This window comes from Hipposideros armiger, unplaced genomic scaffold, assembly GCF_001890085.2.
Source record: "Hipposideros armiger isolate ML-2016 unplaced genomic scaffold, ASM189008v1 scaffold_118, whole genome shotgun sequence".
NCBI lineage: Eukaryota > Metazoa > Chordata > Mammalia > Chiroptera > Hipposideridae > Hipposideros > Hipposideros armiger.
Window position 1 is genome coordinate 1,724,897 of NW_017731468.1, and position 21,274 is coordinate 1,746,170.

A 21,274-nucleotide genomic window follows, 5' to 3' on the forward strand; every position below is an offset into this window, starting at 1 on the left:
TTTTATTGGGGAATTGGGGAAGGGGACCGGCCAAGTTGTTGTTCTTCAATCTTAGTTGTGGAGGGCACCAGTCGCCATCTGGCTTCCCGTATGCAGCTCATGGTCTCTAAACTCAATCTGTGTTACAATCTTAGACTGCTGGGAGTCAAACCAGCAGCCTCGTTGTTAAAGAGCGTACACTCTATCCATTGAGCCATCTGGGCGGCAGCTCAGCTCAAGGTGCTGAGTTCAGTCTTAGTTGCAGGTGAGCATAGCCACCATCTCATGTGAGGGTCGAACCCGGCAGCCTTGTTGTTAAGAGCGCACACTGTATCCACTGAGCCATCCAGGTGGCAGCTCAGCTCAAGGTGTCAAGTTCAGTCTTAGTTGCGGTGGGCATAGCCCACAATCGAACAGGCAGTCTTGTTGTTACACCAGCTGAGCCATCCTGCCACCTGTTGGCAGCTCAGTGACAGCTCAGTTTGGGCACAGCATCACTGGCCCATGTGGGAATCGAACTGGTGGCCCTGTTGCTCAGAGCTTGTGCTCTTAAGCCAACTCTTAACCAACTGAGCCACTCGGCCGACCCAGAAATAACTATTTTTTAATTGAAGGGGAAAAATACAAAATCCCTACAAAATAATTTCATTGTTTTTCTTAAAAAATATTTTATGAAAAACTTCATTAGAAAATATTTTGTTTAAAGTGTTTATTTCAAAATATTCATAACATAATACCTTAATCCTGTTTAATGTCAAAATTGATAGTTGAGTTTTATTAGGGTATATACAAATGCAAATAATGAAGAATCACTTAATATTTTTCCCAATTACTTTCTATAGCATACTATATATTAAATGTTTATATTTAGCATACTATACATGTTTAAAAAAACAACTCATTACAGTAAAAGACACATTGCCATTAATCCCCCTCAAAATACTCCCCCTCGCTTCAAACACACTTATCCCACCATTCTTGCCACTTTCTGAAGCAGTTCTGGAAGTCCTCTTTTGTGAGTGTCTTTAAGTTGCACTGTCATGATGCCTTGACAGCCTGAATCTATTTGAAATGTTTACCTTTCATGGTCACTTTGACTTTGTGGAAAAGCCAGAACTCTCATGGTGCCTGACCTGGTAAATAAGATGGATGAGGACACACCGCAATGTTTTTATTTGACAGAAATTGCCATATCTGAAGTGATGTGTGACACAGAGCATTGTCATGATGCAGGATGAAGTAAAGACACTCACGAAAGAGGACTTCCAGAACTGCTTCAGAAAGTGGCAAGAACGATGGGATGTGTTTGAAACGAGGGGGGTATCTTGAGAGGGGTTAATGGCAGTGTGTCTTGTATTGTAATGAGTTTTTTTAAATTCAAACATTCACTGTAGAGTCTGATTACACTTCGTATACCCATTACAGAAGGGAAACTTGTTCTTTCTCTAAGCCAAGTTTATCTTCCCTGTAAAGCACACATACATCAACTGATCTGGCTCCTCATTCTGCTCTAACAACTCCAGAATCCTCTTATAAAAATCAATTTATAACCAAATGAATTCTTATTTGGAGTGATCTTGGAAGTCCTCAAAGTTGGTTCTCAAAAATTAAAAAAACACAATATAACATTATTAGTCAAAGTGGTTTCTATCAAATCTTTTGCCAAACTCTCAAGTCCCTATCCTTGTCACTGACACATTTATCTTAGTAACCAGTAATGGAAAAGATCCTTCTGCCACCATCTATCTCTAAGTCTGCACTATTAACACCTAGGCCCAGCTTGCTTGAGGGTGGGAGGTATAATATAAGAATGGTAATCACAAAACCATACCGAATGAATGCCCCTCCCCCAAAGTTTGCCACCTCAGTGCTCTCAAGGTCACTGAGCATTTTTCATATGTCTATGGTCTTCCATTTTCTGCTGTAACCATTCCAAACATTTACTCCCTTTTTTTTATCACTACCCAGGAACTGTCTTCTTTTCTTAAAGGGCATCACTGAGTGAGGAAGACAGTGATAAGGAATTAAGTTCCAGCCCTGAACCGTGATATGCAGCAAAGCCCATTTGGTTTTATCTTTTTCCATGCTTGTCTTCTTTCTGTTTAAGACTAATAGTTTTTTACCTACTCTAAGATCCTTACTCAAACTCTCAGGAAACGTGCCTCCATCAATTACCACCACCCCACGCCCACCAATACTTCCCGCTCTGCTGCCTTTTTGTCCTGAACATATCTTTGTGCTCAAGTCTTCAACATCTTAAAAAATAAAAATTAAAAAAGTAAACTTGACCTCCAATTTAGCATCTTCTAGCTATTACCATCTTCCCCTCTCAGGCAATTTTTTTTTTTGCAAGAGTGGTGATAGTTGCTGCTCCCAATTCCAAAAGAGAAACTATAGTTTTATATTGACAATTTTCAGGTTACCGATTAAATACACATGTTTTATATACTACGTAAAGAAAGTGCTGTAAAAAGCAAGACTTTTCCTATTTTACAAAACAATTACCTTTACTTGGGACTGATTTCTTCACTGAGGCTACATGATCTTCAGAGATTGCAAGACGCCTCAAAACATCAGCCAAAGCTGCCTTTAGCACAGTGATTTCATCTTCTTGTTGTTGAACTCGTAACTCAAGAGCTGAGAGGCGATCTTGAACATCAGAAGTACTTGCAGCAGATATACTATCATCTATAAAATAAAGAAAATATGGAATATTTTTAAAGTAAACTGCTTGAGAAAAAAATCTAATGACAAATAAGAACTATACCAGATAACTCTTCCAAAAGATGAGAAAATTTTTTTAAAAACTCATATTTTCACACAGATTAACTTCTAAAAAATTTTTTATAGATATCTGAACTAATTTAAAATAGTAAAAGTTAATATAGCTGACATATAAATAAAATTATGAAAATTCTCCCCAAGGTCAAATTTTCCCAATTATACCATCACCTTAATTGGTTTTTTCACCAAAACGTTCCCTACCTATATCACTTTGTATACTTTTGGAAACTTTCAAAACAGCAAACTATTCAAAGCATCCTTTTTAATTACCACACCATTATCATACTTCTCTATGAAAATCAAAAAGGAATATAAATGACTTTAGTTTTGCTTTTATGTATCAGATCGAAAACCACTCACGTTCGGCATCAATGACCAAAAAGCACACTTCACTACTGTACTCCCAAAATCCCCACAAAATACTGCTATGTAACTAGCAAGACTCTTTGCTGTTCTTCCTTTCCCCCTAACACCCCAACCTCTTGAAGAAAAGGTATGGTTTCTATAAAGCATATAGCTAATATTTGCCTTTAATATATAACAACAACAAAAATACTTAAAGTTTAGTTATAACGTAGAAATTATAAACTGTCTTCAAAGCTATGTAACTTTACACTACACTTCTGGGTCAACCAGAATTCATGTATATAGAAAGATGAATTGCTATTGGCTAATTAACTATAAGCAGAAAAATTCAGGAGGAAATTTAGATCTTACATAAGAATGGTTTGGACCAGAGTGATATAAACTGGGTCAGTCATTCACACAGTAAAACAGAGTGTGCCATTTTTCTCCTACCAAGACAATGTGCCATATATCTTCTTGAAAAGAACATTTAACTCAAAATTTGAGTTAAACACTCTCACCACTTAAAAAGCAAAGCTTTCCCCATTTATTATGGAGCTATAAACAATACTCATATTTAAGATTATATATGCCTGCAGACCTCTCAGGCATACACACAGATGTACTCTCTTCTGCCTTTAGAGGTAATTCAGGGACAATCTTTGAGAAGTACTAATATGGAAAGAAAAGCTGGGTTTAATCTTCAATTTAGACTTCAAATTCTGGTTCCACATAAATTAGTTGTATAATCTCAGACAAATGATTTTACCTCTTTGAACTTTAGTTTCTTCATGTTTTAAGTAGGACTGTTATGAGGAAGGTGCCTAGGACATGTTTGACATTCAATAAATGTTTGACATATAGCAACAGAGTACAAAAGGTATAATTTGAGAGCTTTGGGCACATTTGTTACTAAAAGGCAGATTTGTCAAACTCTGAGATGCTTAAGAAAAGAACTTGTAAGAACAATTCAGTCTCTCACTTTAGAGATTTTTATGTTGCATTTCCACAGTGGTCTAGCTGAATTTTAGCTGATTCATATACTCTTTGTATATTATGGTCACTAATTTTTTTTTTTTTGGTCTGCCTAGAATGCTTTCCCATTTTTCTTTTTCTAGTAGGAAAATCAGCTCTTCTCTTTTGTGAAACTACACCATTTTTTGAGGTCCCTATGGACTGTCAATCTGTGATGCCTCATTTTCTCCTCTACCACTCCACACTATTAATAGGCTGAACCACGTGAAATGGCCTTTTTAGTTGGTAAAAATGTAATTGCCTATTAGCAATTTCATATGGTTCCATCTACTACTACCAAACAGGTGTGGTGGCGAGATATGGGCTATGCCCAATGGAGTCCTCCCAATTTCCCAGAAAATGAGGTATAACCCAATCCTTCTTGGTTTGCCAGCTGTAAGGAAACTGACCTAGGGCTGTAAGGAAGAGACAGAGAGCCTTGACTGCCCCAAGCTCCAGTTCTAGTCTCTAAAGCCCTAGACCTTCAACTCTGAAAGCTGTTCTAATATTCCTCCTAATCATGTAACCTAACAAATTCCTTTTTTGCAAGCTATCGCTTGTAAGCCAAAGATCTTAAGTCAGTAAATCACATGGACATGACTTTCTGGATTGTTCTCAATTTACGAAGGATGAGTTATATATTTACATTACAATCAAATAAAATATTTGTGATTTTAATAAACAATAATCTTAATTATTTTGGGAAGACAGCAGAGACTGGTGGAAAGATCATAGTGCCAAGGTTATAGTCCTGGGTTTTAGTACTGACATGGTAATTAGCTTTTACTTTTGGCAAGTCACTTAGCTTTTATGAACTTTGATATTTTTAAAAAATGAATATAGTTTTTATTTTGTAAAACTTGGATATTTACATGAAAGGTGGTTCAGCTTGTAAAAATCATACCATTACCTGCTAGATACTGTGATAAGACACAAGGACAATTTTTCAAAGTGCATAACAGCACAAGGTTAACTATTAACAATGTCCTGCACTTATATTGTACTTTTCATATTTATTACCTCATCCCCTTCCTCATACTATCTATATTTTGTATTTAAGGAAACAGCTTGAAAAGTTAGATAGCTTGCCCAAGGTCACCAAACTAGTCTTGGTATCTGAGACTCAAAACTCTTGACTCACAATTTAAGTGCACTTTATTTCAGATTGTATTCTAACAATCATCACAGGAGGACTGAATAAATACATATTTTTTCACAAAGCCACTGAAAGTGTTTAAACTATTCGGTGATCTAATCAAGTTTTTGTTTTAAAAAGGTCATTTGGCTGCTGGGTTACAGTGGACTGAAACAAGATAAGAGTAAATGCTAGGAGACAAGGCAGGATGCTATTGCAGTAGCCCATGTGAAAGGTGATGGTGGCCTAGGCTAAGGCTAAAGTGTCCATGTGTCTCAATTTGTCCAGGACAAATATGTCTGCTATTCCAGTATAAATATTATCATAACGCTCCTTTCACTCTCAAGTTTCCGGTTTGGGTGATCAATTCCATATCACAATGGAGACATAAAGGAGTATAATAGTTGATTTCTACAGTTCCTTATAGCTCTAAAATTCTAGAACCCCTTCCTGTCTAAAATCTTGGCTCCTGACCTTTTCAGGGGCAAGAATCTCTTTCAGAATCCAATAAAAGCTGTGGGAGAGTAGTACATGAGCTCTGGTGTTACACTGTGTGAGTAAATCTGTTTGCTACTTAGCAGCTCTCTGAATGGCTTCCTCATGTGTAACGTCTTCATGCTAAATGGTACTTACCTCAAGCCTGAGACTGTTAGATGACTGATGGACAATATACTGAGGGTTCAATAAGTTATTATCCTGCATAGTGGTGTTTTTTACTACACTGTTCGTTATTGCCACAAAATTGGAAACGACCTAAAGTCTACGGATGGGTTAATAAGCTATGATATGTTCACACCAAAGAAGACCATGCAACGATTAAAAACAATGTGGTATGTATATAAGCTAAAAATTGGAAAGATGTACAAGATAAATTAAGTGGAATAAGCAAACTGCAAAACAACATATACTGAATAATTTATTAAAATATACATGCACACCAAAAACATACTTCTAAAAAAATAAGCAAAAAGCTTGTTATTTATATAAGTATACAATGTACATATAGAAAAGAAACCTAGATGCACACACATCAAGCTGGTGATTGGGTTACTTCTGACTAGGACAGAGAGATTAGAAGGATAGGGGTAAAGGGAAATTTTTTAGTGTATTTCTCCATTATGTGAATTTCACAATAAATTGTATCATGTTACTTATCATGTTACATAAACTTACATTGAAGCCAAAATGCATTGCTTCTGAAGTTTGGTTTTTTTAAAGTAAGTTTCCTCTAGGCACAGAGTTTCAATTTTATAAAGGAATAAAGGATAAGGCAATTAACTTTGCACTCATTGATGACTAAAGCTAGAAAAGAAACCATCTTAAAGACCAGCAACCCCTCCTGCTGTTTTACAGGTAAGTAAACTACGATTCCGGGAAATTAGGTGAGTTACTCATGGTCACACAGCAAACAGAGATTGAGAGTTTCTTCCTTAGAGACACTCTAGAATTCATCACTCTTGCCCTTTCCAGTTTGAAAACTTTTTCTCCCCAATCTCTAATGCACCACACTCTCATTCACAATAAACATTTTAGGAATACATCTGTTCAGTAAAGAGAATATATCTATTTTGGGGGGCTTTTTACACTCCCTCTTCTTAATCAAAGTATATTAGTTCCTTTTCCTCGTATGGTAGTCTTTTATCTCTTTGCTCCTTCTAAAAATATTTTCTAGACTTGAGGGTTAAAATATGGACTATAAGAGAATTCTCAAAGGTTCTTAAACTCATTGAGAGTGGGGGGTGGAAGAAGAGAGAAGGATGTCTATAAGCCTTTACCCATCAGTCTACTCAACTTATCAGCATAATTAAGTCTCTTATTAGAGATGCAAGCAAATTTACACATAACTAGTAAACTTTAACATTCAATATTACAGTTTTAGAAGTACAATGATAGCTGTTCATTATGCTTTTCCTAAAGTGAATCATAGTTAATTTGTCTTCTGAATTGTCAAGAAATATGTATTACCTTTGCAGAGATATATTGTATTGTATTCTAAATATCCTAAAGCTGGCAACCCAGCATATTAGAATGAGACATGCCTATAACATTCTAGCACCTTCTGAATGTCAATGATCCTATGTAAATCTTTCTAAAATGAAATCTTACTTTTTTGCCTTCCAAACGGGAATACAATTATAACGTAGTCGCCTGTAGATGACTAAGTCTTCACTGAGGATGTTAATACTGTGTGCAGCAAGCACTGTGATAAAATGATGCCCTAGAGGCTATTTTATTTCAAATTAAATAATTGAAAGTAGCACATTTTCAAATTTTGACTTTTTTGTGATAGCTTATGTTTCCCTCTTTACAGCTGAATTAACTATGCCGGTCTAAAGCAACACTCCTTTCCAATTTAATTGCCTACATTATGGGTTATTGGATAACCAAGCTTTTTAAACTGTTTATAAGAGAAAACAACCTCCGAAATTAGCACCTCTTCTTTAAAAAATTATATTATGTATATAGAGAGGGAAAAACTGAATACAGCCTCAGGACTAATATTTGAGTCACTGGAGTCCCAGAAGAAGAGGAGGAAAAAGAGTCTAGCTGGGGAAAAAAAAAATGTGTGTGTATGTATATATATATATATATATATATATATATATATATATATATATATATATACACATACATATGAAGAAATAATGGCTGAATTTCACAAGTTAAACTAAAATTTACAACTTAATTAAGTATATACTGAAGTCCCTACTTCTACCATACATACACACACAAAGAAGTTCAAATATATTAAAGAATCAAAAGCAATATTATAAAACCTTTAGAAAATATATAGAATATCTCCATATCTTGCAAGTAGAGGAGTTTCCTAAATAAGGTACAGAAAGTACTACACATAAAAGTAAATATTGAGGGCCAGCCGAGTGGTGCGATGGTTAACAGTTGCCTTGGGATGCCAGAGGGACCCGGTTCGGATCCCACATATGAGGGCCAGTGACACTGCCCTCTACAGCTAAGATGCTGAACAACAGCTCAACCTGGAGCTGGGCTGCCGTGAGTCGCCGGCGACGGCGTAGGCTGCAGCCCCAGCTGCAGTGGGTTGCCATGGGCTACTGTGTGTAGTCAGCAGCCAACGTGAGCGGCCGGGGACTGATCTGCCTCGCCTGGGGAAGAGCGCAATGATGGTGCCAACTTGGACCAGTGAAGCGTCCTCCACAACTAGACTGAAGAACAAAAGGACAGCAACTTGTCTGTTTCCCTTCCCCCAATTCCCCAGGGCTGTTCCCATCCCCCAATTCCTCAATAAAAATCTTTTTAAAAAAAAGTAAAGATTGATACTTAAGTACATTAGAATTAATAGTATATGCTCACTAAAAGACTCAATAAGGAGAAAAGGCAATTCATAAACTGGGAAAAGATACTTGTAACATGTATAATTGATAAAGGATTAGTATCCTGAATAATGAATTCCTATAAATCTATTAGACAAACAATGCTATAGAAAAAAATTTTAAAGCCTTGACTAAATATCTCATGGAAAAGCAAACATAAATGGCCAATGAATATGGAACGAGGGTCAAATACCTCATTAATAACCTTGAAAAGGAAAATTAAAACCATACGAAATACTATTTTATGCTCACCAAACTGGCAAAAAATTTCAAGTGTGACAATATCAAGTGTCCCCAAGGATACAGAATAACATGAACTCTCATACATTAGTGGTAGGAGAGGAGGTAAACTGTTTCAAAGACTTTGGGGTGGGCAAAAAAAACCAACTCTGGCATTATCTGGTAAAACTGAAGATGCACACATCCTATGACCCAGCAATTCCACTCCTAGGTGTATGTACCCTGATTTACAGCAGGGTTGGCAAACTTTTTCTGTAATGGGCCGGACAGTGAAACTTTTATGCTTTGGACAGACACCATAGAGTCTCTGTAGCAACTAGTCAGACCTGCTTTTTTTTTTCTTTTAGCTGAGCCATCCTGCCAACAGCTCAGGCCGGACTCGAACCACTGTTGCTCAGAGCTCAAACCCTTGAGTGAGCTCTTAACCAACTGAACCACTCAGCCGGCCCTCAGACCTGCTTTTATAACACAAAAACAGCTATAGATAAATATGTAAATGATTGGATGCAGCTATGTTCCAATAAAACTTTATTTACAAAACAGGTGGCCTGCCAGGCAGTTTCCCAACCTCTGCTCTTGTACACATATATCAAGAAACATGTTAAAAAATGTTCACAACAGCATAGTTCATAACAGAAACAAGCTGGAAACCTAAATGTCCACCAACTGTAAATCTGTAAATAAATTGTGATGTAACTATAGAGTATAGACTCTATAAACTATAGAGTGGTAAAAATAAACCATGGCTACGGGCACCATCATATACAAATCTCAGGAATATAATGAAAAGTGCAAAAGGCAAGTCAGATGAACTTTACATAAAGTTAAAAAAATATAAAAGTAAATAATATGTATTGTTTAGAATAAAACTATAAAGCAAGGGAATAATATACACAAAATGTATGACAATTACTTCTGATGGTATAGGGCAGGGGACAGTATAGGGTGGTATCCACAGATTATAGAACATCTATGTCATGAAAACAATGAAAACGTATTGTATTATACTTTTGAGGGGAGGGGGGCGAGGAGGGAAGTTGAGTGATTTATCTCTTCTGAAAGAGATTAGGGGATAAGGATGACTAGATTACATAACTGATTTACTCACTTTATTTTCTTAGAGACCATGAAGCCATTATTGCAAATTAAATTCCAAAACAGATAAAAATGGAGTTGCACTTCCAAAGAACCCTGAGGTTTTGTGTCATAAAAACAACTAAATCAAATTATTTTTATGTTTGCTTGGAGGGCTAATGGTATGACCCTAAGATTAGTCATTACCTATGAACCTTTGGGAAAAAAAATAGTCCACTTCAAAAAAGTATATGATCCGATACAAAATACCATCCAAAAAACCAAATAATAAAACTGGTCTCTGATCTCCCCCTCCCTAAAGGACTTGTGTTAGGGCACTGGGCAGGCCTTACTGTGCAGAATGATAATGGCAGATGATTACAGGATGACAGGAGCTCATAGGGGTGGGTGATAAAGCATGAGAAAACAGCAACACCAGCATGCATTGCTTAGTTTTTTAAAAAAGCACTAGTTTAAAGGACTATTAATATATAACTTATTAAATAAATGGCTGTATTTTGGTGTATTATGTAGGTCTCAAAAAGGAAGGTGTACATTTGTAATCATAAGTGAGTAAATTTAGTAGGTAGGAGTGACAATCTACTATGGAGAGAAAAAACATTCTGGGTACATCTATAGTATATCCTATACCTGTGTAGAACTGTATATCACAGGTATACATACATATACTGATGTGTAGAGAGACTGGAGGTATGTCTCTGGGAAGAGGGATTTTTGCTTCTTTATACTCTTTTAGATGAATTTTATACAAAATAAAGTTCTTTGTAAACAAAATTTAAATTATTTTCTCAGTAAAAAAAAGCAAAAGGTAACTCTGTGATATAAACATATTTAGCAATGCACCCAAATTTTCAATACAAGTTTGGATGCTTTGTAGATCTTTATGCATAGTGAATGAAAAAATTTCTATAAAAATGTAAGTATCACGATGTTCAAAAACAGTATTCTCAGGCTAATGAGAGACACAAAAATCAATACAACACACATCCTAAGGAAGACCCTGTCTTTAAATATTATTTCCTCAAAACACAAAACGAAATTACAACTGATTTGTCACATTAAGAAATTCACACCAGAAAGCATTTAGCAACTTAAATTATTTTGTTCTAAAATGGGATTGTCTTCAAATATTGTCATAAAAAGATAAATATTTAAGTACTATATATCAAGAAGTCATGCACTGTAAATTCTACAACAGCTAAAATGTATTTTTAGAAATAAACCATAAGAAAATATATTCATAAAAACACAGCAAGCAGCTCATATGAAGATATATTTATATTTATGCAAAAATTGTCTCCTAATCAAATTTTTCTCTCAAAGAAGTTTTAAATAAGACATTTTAACTGTTAAAGCTTGGCTATGTTATTTGTTTAGTAAACGACAACATTAATTACATCCAGTTAGCAATATGATTATGTGAAAATATCTAATTTCTGGCTTCAATGAAATAACATAAATAATATTGACTTATTTTCTATTTTTAAAAATGAAGTTTGTTTTTTCCTTGTAAGATATTCTTACTAAAAATTCACCTACTCGCATAAATTAAGAGAGAAACCGTGTTAAGTAAAAAAACTAAAAAAACATTTTGCTACAGTACTCAGCATGATGGCTGGTCATAGGGATGACCTAACTTCCTTCTATCACCAGAATTCATTCACAATTAAAATGGCCCTTTCTCAAAGTCTTGCTTTATTTAACACACACTAAAAACCAGATAATTCTGCTTTTGATGAAGTTTTTTATTATATTTCATAGAATCAAACATCAAGATTAATTACACAATTTCTAAAATGAAATCCACATAAACTGCCAAGAAACTGATTTGCTATTATTTAAGAGAGGCACTTTTTGATTATTTTCCATTAAAAGCTGCTGTTTTAATTTTTTCCCTCAAGAATAATATAATGACCATCTTTTGGGAGGGAGGGCAGGGAAAGAACAAGTTGAGCAAAGCGTACTCTGCCCTCACAACTGGAATATATTTGTTTATACAATGGTTACAGCCTTAAATATTTTATGAAAGTATGCAGGCAAGTATTTATGCCATTACTGACACATATATTTAAAGGGAGGAGGAAAAACAAAAAAAGGAAGGGATCTAGAACACTCTCGACTCCTCGGACTTCCCGTGTCACTGAGTAGTCAAGTTCATGAGCCAGGTCTGAGTTCCTAGGAAAGGAGAGATACGTTACCAGTGCAGAAGCTCGTAAGCGTAGACGAACCACACACTGAAGCGACACCAGGCAAGCTGCCTTCCATTCTTGCCACCTACAAACCGTTCTGTCTACATTTCCTGCTGCCTTCCCAGATAGCTGCAGAGCAAATCCCAGCTCTCTAAATCTCACGACATACTTTACATTCTGAGGAAATCCTCTGGTCCAGATGGCCTACCACAAAGCACTTCTATGTTGGCACAAATAAAAACGTCTTAAGATAGCTCTTCTCCTGGCCCTTTGCTCTCTGAACTAAAGAAGTTTTCTACTTATTTGTAAAGAGAGACAAAGAAACTGAAGGAGAGGGAGCAAACAGAGCACGCAGGCCAAAGTGGGTAGAAAACAGACAAAAAACTTGGGCTGCTTTGGGGAGTGGCTAAACTCCAGGCTAGGGAGAAACACATGAATTAATGTACCACATGAAGATTCACTACAATAACTTGGTTGTCCCCGGGCACTACTTTTCTAATCTTCCTTTAGTTGGTTAAGCATAAGGTACAACTGTTTCAAATACAAAAACAGTTTTTTGCCTTCTGAAACTGAAACACAAAACATACTAAATAGTTTCTATAAATAAAGCCGCCAAAGTGAGTATTCTCTCTACTAGGAAATAAAATAAACAATGTGTGTGCAAAGTAGCAAGTCATATTTCCTTTTTCCTTTTGCTTTTGTTTAAAATAAAATGAAATCCACATAAACTGCCAAGAAACTGAAAGAATTGTCACTTTTCATTGATTTTTAAAGCCTAAGTGTCAAGACTAACATGGCTGATTTATTACCATTTCACTAAAGTAAGATAATGAATGTCATTAACAATGAGAACAGTCATTGTTCTTAATTCACTAACTTTCCAAATTATTTTAAAATAATACAACTGCCCTAGCAAGCAACCTATAATAAACAATTTACATCTGGTCAGCTATTCCAATTTTTAAACCACTCATACAATAACATAAATGTATAAGGGAATTCAAATTATAAATACCTTTAGTCTTACAAAACCATGTAAAAACCAGGTGAATACATAATGAATGCAACATGTATTTATTCTTTTGATAACTACTTCTAAAGCTAATCAAAGAACAAATTCATGGAAATAAATGTCAAAACAAAGCTATTGGCAGTTTATCTCTTGAATTTGCAAGTTTTATATTTATAATTGAGAAAAGCAAATTTAAACCAACCCAAAGTAAAACAGAAACATGACTGCTATCAATACAGACCAATAAAATATTATGAAATGGATGAAACCTAAACCAAACGGAACGTTAAGAGTAGCGCTACAAAGGCTGACAGGATAAAAACTAAAACAAAAAAGCTGATAAAAGACAGAGGAATGAAGCAAATGATCCAGATTAACATTCACAAAAAACTTTTACGGAAAAAAAAAAAAAAGTGTTTCCTCAAGTGAGACCTGGGAAAGTACTTCTCTTTCGATTAATACCTGGTACAGATTCATCAAAGCATAGGAACTGCTTAAAAGGTTATCAGGAGTTAAGTGGGCTGAGAAGTGTGCCATGTGTTTGAAACAAAGGACATTTAGGGGAGACCACATAAAATAGAAGCAGGCAGAATGGGAAATACAATGATAGAAAAGAAATGTGGTATGCCAGGCACAGACTAGAAAGTAGTTCAAATTCTTACTGATTGGTGAGAAACTTTGAAGCAGATTGTATTTCTCTTCAATCACCAGACAAATGAAAGACTCTGTAGTTGTACAATTCAGGTGTCAGACTACTCTTTACAATAAAATGTAGCCCAGTTAAATGACTGCTGACAACTCGCAGCCTCCTAAGGTTAGAAGGGCAGTCAAAAAGTAACCAGGGGCCAGCCGAGTGGCGCGATGGTTAAGAACTGGCTTGGGATGCCGGAGGGCCCCAGTTCGCATCCCACATATGAGGGCCAGTGACACTGCCCTCCACAGCTAAGATGCTGAACAACAGCTCAACCTGGAGCTGGGTTACCGTGAGTTTGCCGGCGACGGCGTAGGTAGGCTGCAGCCCCTGAGGCAGTGAGTTGCCATGGGCTACCGTGTGTAGCCAGCAGCCAGTGTGAGCAGCCAGCAGCCGCAGTGAGCGGCCGTCCAGAAGCCGGCGACTGATCTGCCTCTCCCAGGAAGAGCGCAATGATGGTGCCAACTTGGGCCAGTGAAGCAACATCCTCCACAACTAGACTGAAGAGCAAAACGACAGCAACTTGTCTGCTCCCCTTCCCCCAATTCCCCAGCACTGTTCCCATCCCCCCAATTCCCCAATTAAAAAAAAGTAACCAGGTTCTTTCTAACTAGTAATATACAAAGGTTCCTCTTACACACCACAGTATACTGAAGCTTCTATTCACCACTCTCATTTGTAGATTACTACTATTTTAGAGATGATGCACCTGGGGCATTCCTTTCTTCTCAAATCAAAATCTGATTTTACACCAGAAAGTGTGTGATTCCTAATCTCAGCCCAGTTTCTATCATCTTCTCTCTTTACTATTACCGTCAAATACCTTTTCCAAAAGGTCTATTCACTCACTCATTCAAATATTTGAGTTCTATTATATATAGAAAATTTTCAAGATGCTGAGGAGAATCAAAAATAATTTACCACCAGAAATTTCCATTAGAAATCAGAAATAAAAGGACAGATTTAAGAGATGCTACTCAAGACACAGAACGATGAAATATGGTCATTTTTTTTAGATGAGGGGATCAAAAGATCACTATGTTTCCATTTGGATGACTGAGTAAATGATTAGGTAACATTCACTGAGACAGGGAATAAAGAAAAAGAAACAAGGTGGGAAAGAAGCAAGTAGAATGAGCAACCGGTTTTGGACCTGCTGAGTTTAAGGTCATGGTAAACAACAGTATAAGTAGGTCTTGGGTTTAAGATAGAGGTCTAAGCTAGAGAACTACAGCTGGCAACTACATTAGGATAGAATCGATAGCTGGAGGAGTCATGAGAGCTGATGACTTAAAACGCGAAGAGGAACAAGGTTACTTTAAGGGCAGCCAGAATAAAAGGAACCTGTAGAGAATATAGAATTAAAAACTGTTGGAAAGGTAGTCATATATTCAGGAAAAGAGACAAAATTTCAAAGACTGCAAAGACATCAAAAGACAAAGGACTGAAAATGGCCCACTGGATTTGGCAATTATCAGGGAAGCTTTACCAGATTAGTTTCAGTGAAGTGATGGGGACAAAAGAATGACTGCAATACACTGAACTGTGACTGAGGGGTAAAGAAGTCTTTCAAGGAATTTGAAGATGGAAAGGGGGAATAAATGGGATGGGGGTGGGGAGTGTACAATGCAAAGCTGATGATAGGTTTTTCTTCAAGATGGAAGAGCATTCGTATAAACACAGGGTTTGGGAAAGGAACCAATGACAAAATGATTTGTACTAAGATGAGAGGGCATGTCAGTAGATAGAGGAAAACTCTAGTGTGAAGGACTAAGAGAAAACACAAGCCAAAGAATGAGCCTTGAAAAGGGGCACAGTTTTATCCAAGAATTAAAGGAAGAAGATGAGAGTAGGTACAGATGTTTGTTTTTATACCTAAATTTTAATCTGTGAAGCAGGGGACAAGGTCGCCTGCTCAGTGGTGCTGGTTAAATTGCCTAAGCCGAGTGGTCAGTATGGAATTGTCTATACCATCTGACTCATGGGGGATACTGTTAATTATCTTTTAATTAAGGTACAGCTCAAATTCCCAATTAAATTGTGAAGTCCTCTAGGGTAGGAGCTAATTTTATTTTCCTCTACACCTGGAAAGCACCACATGTAGAAGTAACTCTCCAAACAGTGGCTAATGTATTGCAATCGTACTTTAGAATCAGGAGCAAAGAGGACAAAACAAGGATGAGACAGAGGTCCCCATTACCTTAGTGACATGCAGAGGGTTGGGTTGCTTTACAAGAACAGAATCCCTGTTGGAAGTTTCATGGAGCTGGGAGGAAGACCCTAAAGAAATAATTTTAGCCAATGATCTTAAGATAGAAAAGTTAGGTCTCTCCCCGACCCACTTCGCTGCCCTACATATTTCTTCCTTTCTTGGCTGCTTTTTCTGAACAGCTCCCTTTCCTCTTTTGTACCTGGACTTCATTCAACGTCATCCACCTACCTACCCACCCACCTGCCTTCTTCCCCCTCTCTGCCACAATATGCCGAAAATGAAGTATATGTTTGTTATTACTGTCACAGTTTTAGAGATTTAGCCAAACCAATAAGTTAAATATTTTTGCAATACTGGACCTCAACCCCAGGACTCCAGACAGAGTTCTACTCATATTTCACTACATTTTTCTTTTTCTTATTTTTATAAGTAAATGAGCTAAAATGCTTGTATTTCTCATTTTAAGAATTCACTTTAATCTTCTCCCTGATTCCTCTGACAATCTCACTGCTTGCTGTATGTATTTGGTCCTAAACTCACTCACATAGTCCCTCTCCCTCAGTGAATAAATCATCATCCCTTGGTAGAAAACATAGCATCTGTCTCGCTTTAAGAAAAATACCATGTCAGTTTTCATTAAAATTATTCCTAGAATCCAAAATTCATTTGTAACTGAAAACGGATTTAATATGTATATAGTGGTTAAGAACACAGTGCTGGACTTAAACTATCTGGATTCAAAAACTGCCTTCACCGTTTATTAACTGAATAACCATGAGCAAGATGCTTAATCTCTCCATGCCTCAGTTTCCTTAACATGAAAATGAGGCTAAGAGCACCTAATATATAAAATTATAGAAAATTTAATTAGCTAAATTATTAAGGAACATTTTTAAATGACAGTAAAACAGTAAAAGTCTTATAAATGTTAGCTATTACTAAAATAATTATTAAGATTCTAAAATAAAGGCCCAGTAAACCCACACCTAATTCTTAATGAGAATTTGCAGGATCAGGAACCTAACTGGTCAAGGATTTACTGAAACAATCTCTGAAACATCAGTAGGAAGAGATGTTATTTTACTAATTATTTATTCACTAAACTCCATTTCACGATCAGAAAGTTAAAAAGACTAAATTGGACTTATTAGGAAAGATTCAAAACAACACAAAGATGTATGTTATTTATTTGAGAATCACTTATACAATTTGGCGAACTTCAAATTATATGCCATTCATCACTAGGATTTGAATAAGATGGTCTCCAAACTTAAGAGGCACAGATGAGTGGGAGAGAAAGAAATGTAAACAAATAAACACAATACAACAGTATACAGCAGCTGCCCTGAGAGATACAATACCGAAAATAGTGGGACCCAAAGAAGCACGTTAGTCAATTTTTAACAGAAGAGAAGAACGAAAGTCTGGTTTCTCAAACAAGTTATTTTTCTCGTAAAAGAAAAATACTGATGAGAATATTTTTAAGACAATGTAATTGGAGAGCTCATCATTAAAGCCTATAAAACATCAGGCAAAAATATAACCCAAATGATATGATTGTAAGTATTGAATATTTTAAATGATAAGCTCTAAGTACATGATAGTTTAGCCTATTTAAAAAAAAAAGGGGGCGGGGGGAGAGGAAGATGCATGGAGATGAAAGAGACCCAGAGAAAATGTATTAACATCCACACGCTGTATCTAGAAAACTCATCAATTTCATTCCTCAAACTATGTAATTGAAGGGCTTATGTACTGCAGTATGTCATACAGAATTGAGTTCTTGGACTATGAGCAAGTTTAGGGTTTTTCTTTGTTGGGGAGGGATAGTGAAAGAAATAGCTTTAACAGGCCAATATAAATTTTGAAAGTAGGTTGAATATAATTCTTTAAAAAATTAGAAGAGAAGGGACACTATTTTATATGTATATAAAACTGAAAGTGGAAAAGACAGTAAAAGGTCCAAGAAAATCCTGCTTCCTTTTTGAGGGGATTCACTTTGTTGAACCTCAGAGACATTTTCTGGGATTCTGCTACTACAGTCAAAACTGTATGTTTACACAGCTGCCATCCATCACAGGCCAAGTGTTCTGGCTGAGAATTATGTGCATACGGGCATCTTTATCTTAGAAAATGAGAGTATCTGGAAGATCTAATAGATTAACTCCCCTCTGAATGACTTTCAGTCTAAACCCAGACTGGCAAGAACTATCTTTCTAATCCACTTGCAAATATGCCTAAGGCAGTCAAACAACAGATCCAAAACATTATGAGATAACCGTAAAGGTACAATTAACACATAACTGTACAAATCATTAGCACTCATTTGTCATTTAATTTATGTAGAATTATTTCTTTAAAAATGTTTAGATTTCCACAAAGCATTCATTCTACATTTTACTGAGTGATTAGTTTGTCAGACACCATGTTAAATCCCAAGGACACAAGTTCAAATTCAGTTCTCTCCACTTCAAAATGTAAAGAAATGTAAAAGCATAAATTGAAAAAAGATAATATAACACATGTAAGAGACACATAAGTACTGCCTACAGATCAGTAAGAAAAGACATCAACCTAATGGAAAATGTGAAAAAGATATGAATAGACAAAACTTCTGTTTGTAGGAAAGGAGGAAGGATGGATTAACCTCACCAGTAATTAGGATATACAAACTAAAATCACAAGCTACTATTTCACACCCATTAAGTAAACAAAAACTGTAAACTCTGACAACACCAAATGTTGGCATAAAAACTCATATACATTTTTAAGGGAAGTGTACATTACCAGACTACTTGAAAGAATAATCCAGCAAATACTAAATTTGAAGGTATACTTACTCTACAATCCAACAGCCCCACTCTCAAAAATAGGCCAAGGACTGGAACAGACATTTCTCCAAAGAAGACATATAAATTGCCAACAAGTGTATGAAAGGATGTGGAGAAATTAGAACCTTTGTACATTGTGGTAGAAAAGTACAATCATGTGGCTTCTGTGCAAAACATCCTGATGGTTCCTCAAAAAGTTAAACATATGATCTGGCAATTCTAATACTAGGTATGTATACCCCAAAGAATTAAAAGTAGGGGCTTAAACAAATAATTGTACATTGGTGTTCATAGCAGCACTATTCACAATAGCCGATAGGCAGAAACCACCCAAATGTCTATCCACAGATGAATAAACAAAAAGTGGTGTATGCATACAATCGAGTATTATTCAGCCTTAAAAAGGAATAAAATTCTGACACATGCTACAACATGGGTGAACCTTGAAAAGCCAGACACAAAAGAACAAATATTGTATGATGCCTCTTATATGAGGTATCTAGAATAGGCACATTTATAAAGACAGAAAGTGGAAAAGAGGTTCCCAGAGGCTCGGAAGAGGGAAATGTGGAGTTATTTTTTAGTGGATACAGAATTTGTTTGGAATGATAACGTTTTGAAAATGGATAGGGGTGATGGTTGCACAACACTGTAAATTGTACACCTAAAAATGGTTAAAACAGTAAATTTAATTTTATGTATACTTTATCATAATTTAAAAAATTCACAATGAGGTGCACCTCACACTCATTAGGATGGCAATACTCAAAATGACAGTAAGCATTGGTGAGGTTGTGGAGAAATGGAACCGTCACACAGGCTGGTGGGAATACAAATGGTGGAGACACTCTGGAAAACAGTATAGCAGTTCCTCAAAAAGTTAAACACAGAGTTACCATCTGACTCAGCAATACCCTCCTAGGTATATGCCCAAGAGAAATGAAAGCATATGTCCACACAAAAACTTTTAGATGAATATTCATAGCAGCGTTCTACATAAGAGCCAAAAAGTGGAATTTCGTCCTTACTATCAAAGCTTTCAAAGATGCAAATATCCTCAAAAAGTATTAGCCAACTAAATGCAATAATACATAAAAAAAGACAAATCACAGGGCCGGCCGAGTGGCTCAGTTGATTAAGAGCTCACTCAAGGGTTTGAGCTCTGAGCAACAGCGGTTCGATGCCCGGCCCGAGCTGAGCAGCCGCTGAGCTGCCAACAGGTGGCAGGATGGCTCAGCTTAAAAAAAAAAAAAAAAAAGACAAATCACAACCAAGTTGAATTTATTATGATCGATCAATGAAATTTATCACATGAACAGACAATAAAATCACGTTCCCTTCAACAGAGAAAAGGCATTTCATAAAATTTGATATCCATTCAACACAAATGTTAAATGTTATGAACAGAAGAAAACATTTTTAATCTGTTAAGAAGGCATCACAGCAGATCATATTTTCTGCATTTCTCTCTCTTTAGCTAAACACACATATAAATATTGGCATGTAAGTACGTATGTATGCCATCCCAAGGGCTCCTCTTACAATGTGACTGCCAGACACACCTTTCACCAAAAAGGGTCTATGTTCCGTCCTCTTGCGTCTGGGTCGGGGCTTCTAACTACTCCAATCAGAGTACCGCTAAAATGATGAGTATGTGACTTCTGAGACTAGGCTGTAAAAAAGATACAGCTTCTACCTGGCCTTCTCTCTCTTTGGGAATGCTTGCTCTAGGACAAACCAGCTACCATGCTATGAAGTTCACACTGGCCCACGTGAGGAGACCACATGGTATGACTCAGGTAGAGAGGAAATGAAGCTAAGCTCCCTGCAAAGAGCCAAAATCAACAGCCAGGCATATGAGAAAATGAGCCTGCAGATGATTCCTTCCCCCTGCCTATGCATCTTTCAGCCAAGGCCTCAGACAACACAGAACAGAGAGACAGGCCTTCCATGGTATGCCCTATCTAAATTCCTAATCCACAGAATCCATGATTATAATAAATGGTTGCTTTATGCCACTAAATTTTTAATTGGTTATGCAGCCATATTTACTGAAACAGACATATACCAAAAATCACAAAAAACTACATTATATTTAATGATGAAATACTGAAAGCTTTCCATTCAAGATAGGAAACAAAACACTCTCACCACTTCTATTCTGTGCTGCAATACTACTCAGTTCAGTAAGACAAGAGAAATAAAGATTAGAAAACGAGAGAAATAAAACTATTATACACAGACAATATAATTATGTATATGAAAGTCCCCAAAATATATAGATAGCTTAACAGAACTAACAGCAAGTTTAGCAAGGTGGATGAACATAGGTCAATGCATAAAATCAATTGTATTACTATATCTCAGCAAAGAAAAAGGAAAAAATTTTTAAGATAT

At 36.3% G+C, this 21,274-nt stretch overlaps 1 protein-coding gene across 7 annotated transcripts in view; it reads right to left on the minus strand.

The window, feature by feature from the left end:
* The window catches only part of EML4 (EMAP like 4), a 143,616-nt gene that overhangs the window by 80,318 nt on the left and 42,024 nt on the right, over window positions 1-21,274 (minus strand). For 3 of the 7 annotated variants that reach the window (XM_019647946.1, XM_019647943.1, XM_019647942.1), the window contains exon 2: window positions 2,485-2,667. In XM_019647946.1, coding sequence (XP_019503491.1) covers window positions 2,485-2,667 — 183 coding nt within the window. Of the gene's footprint in view, window positions 1-2,484; window positions 2,668-12,140; window positions 12,415-21,274 lie in introns of those variants that run through there. The other 4 variants (XM_019647944.1, XM_019647941.1, XM_019647940.1 and 1 more) reach the window with 3 other exon arrangements.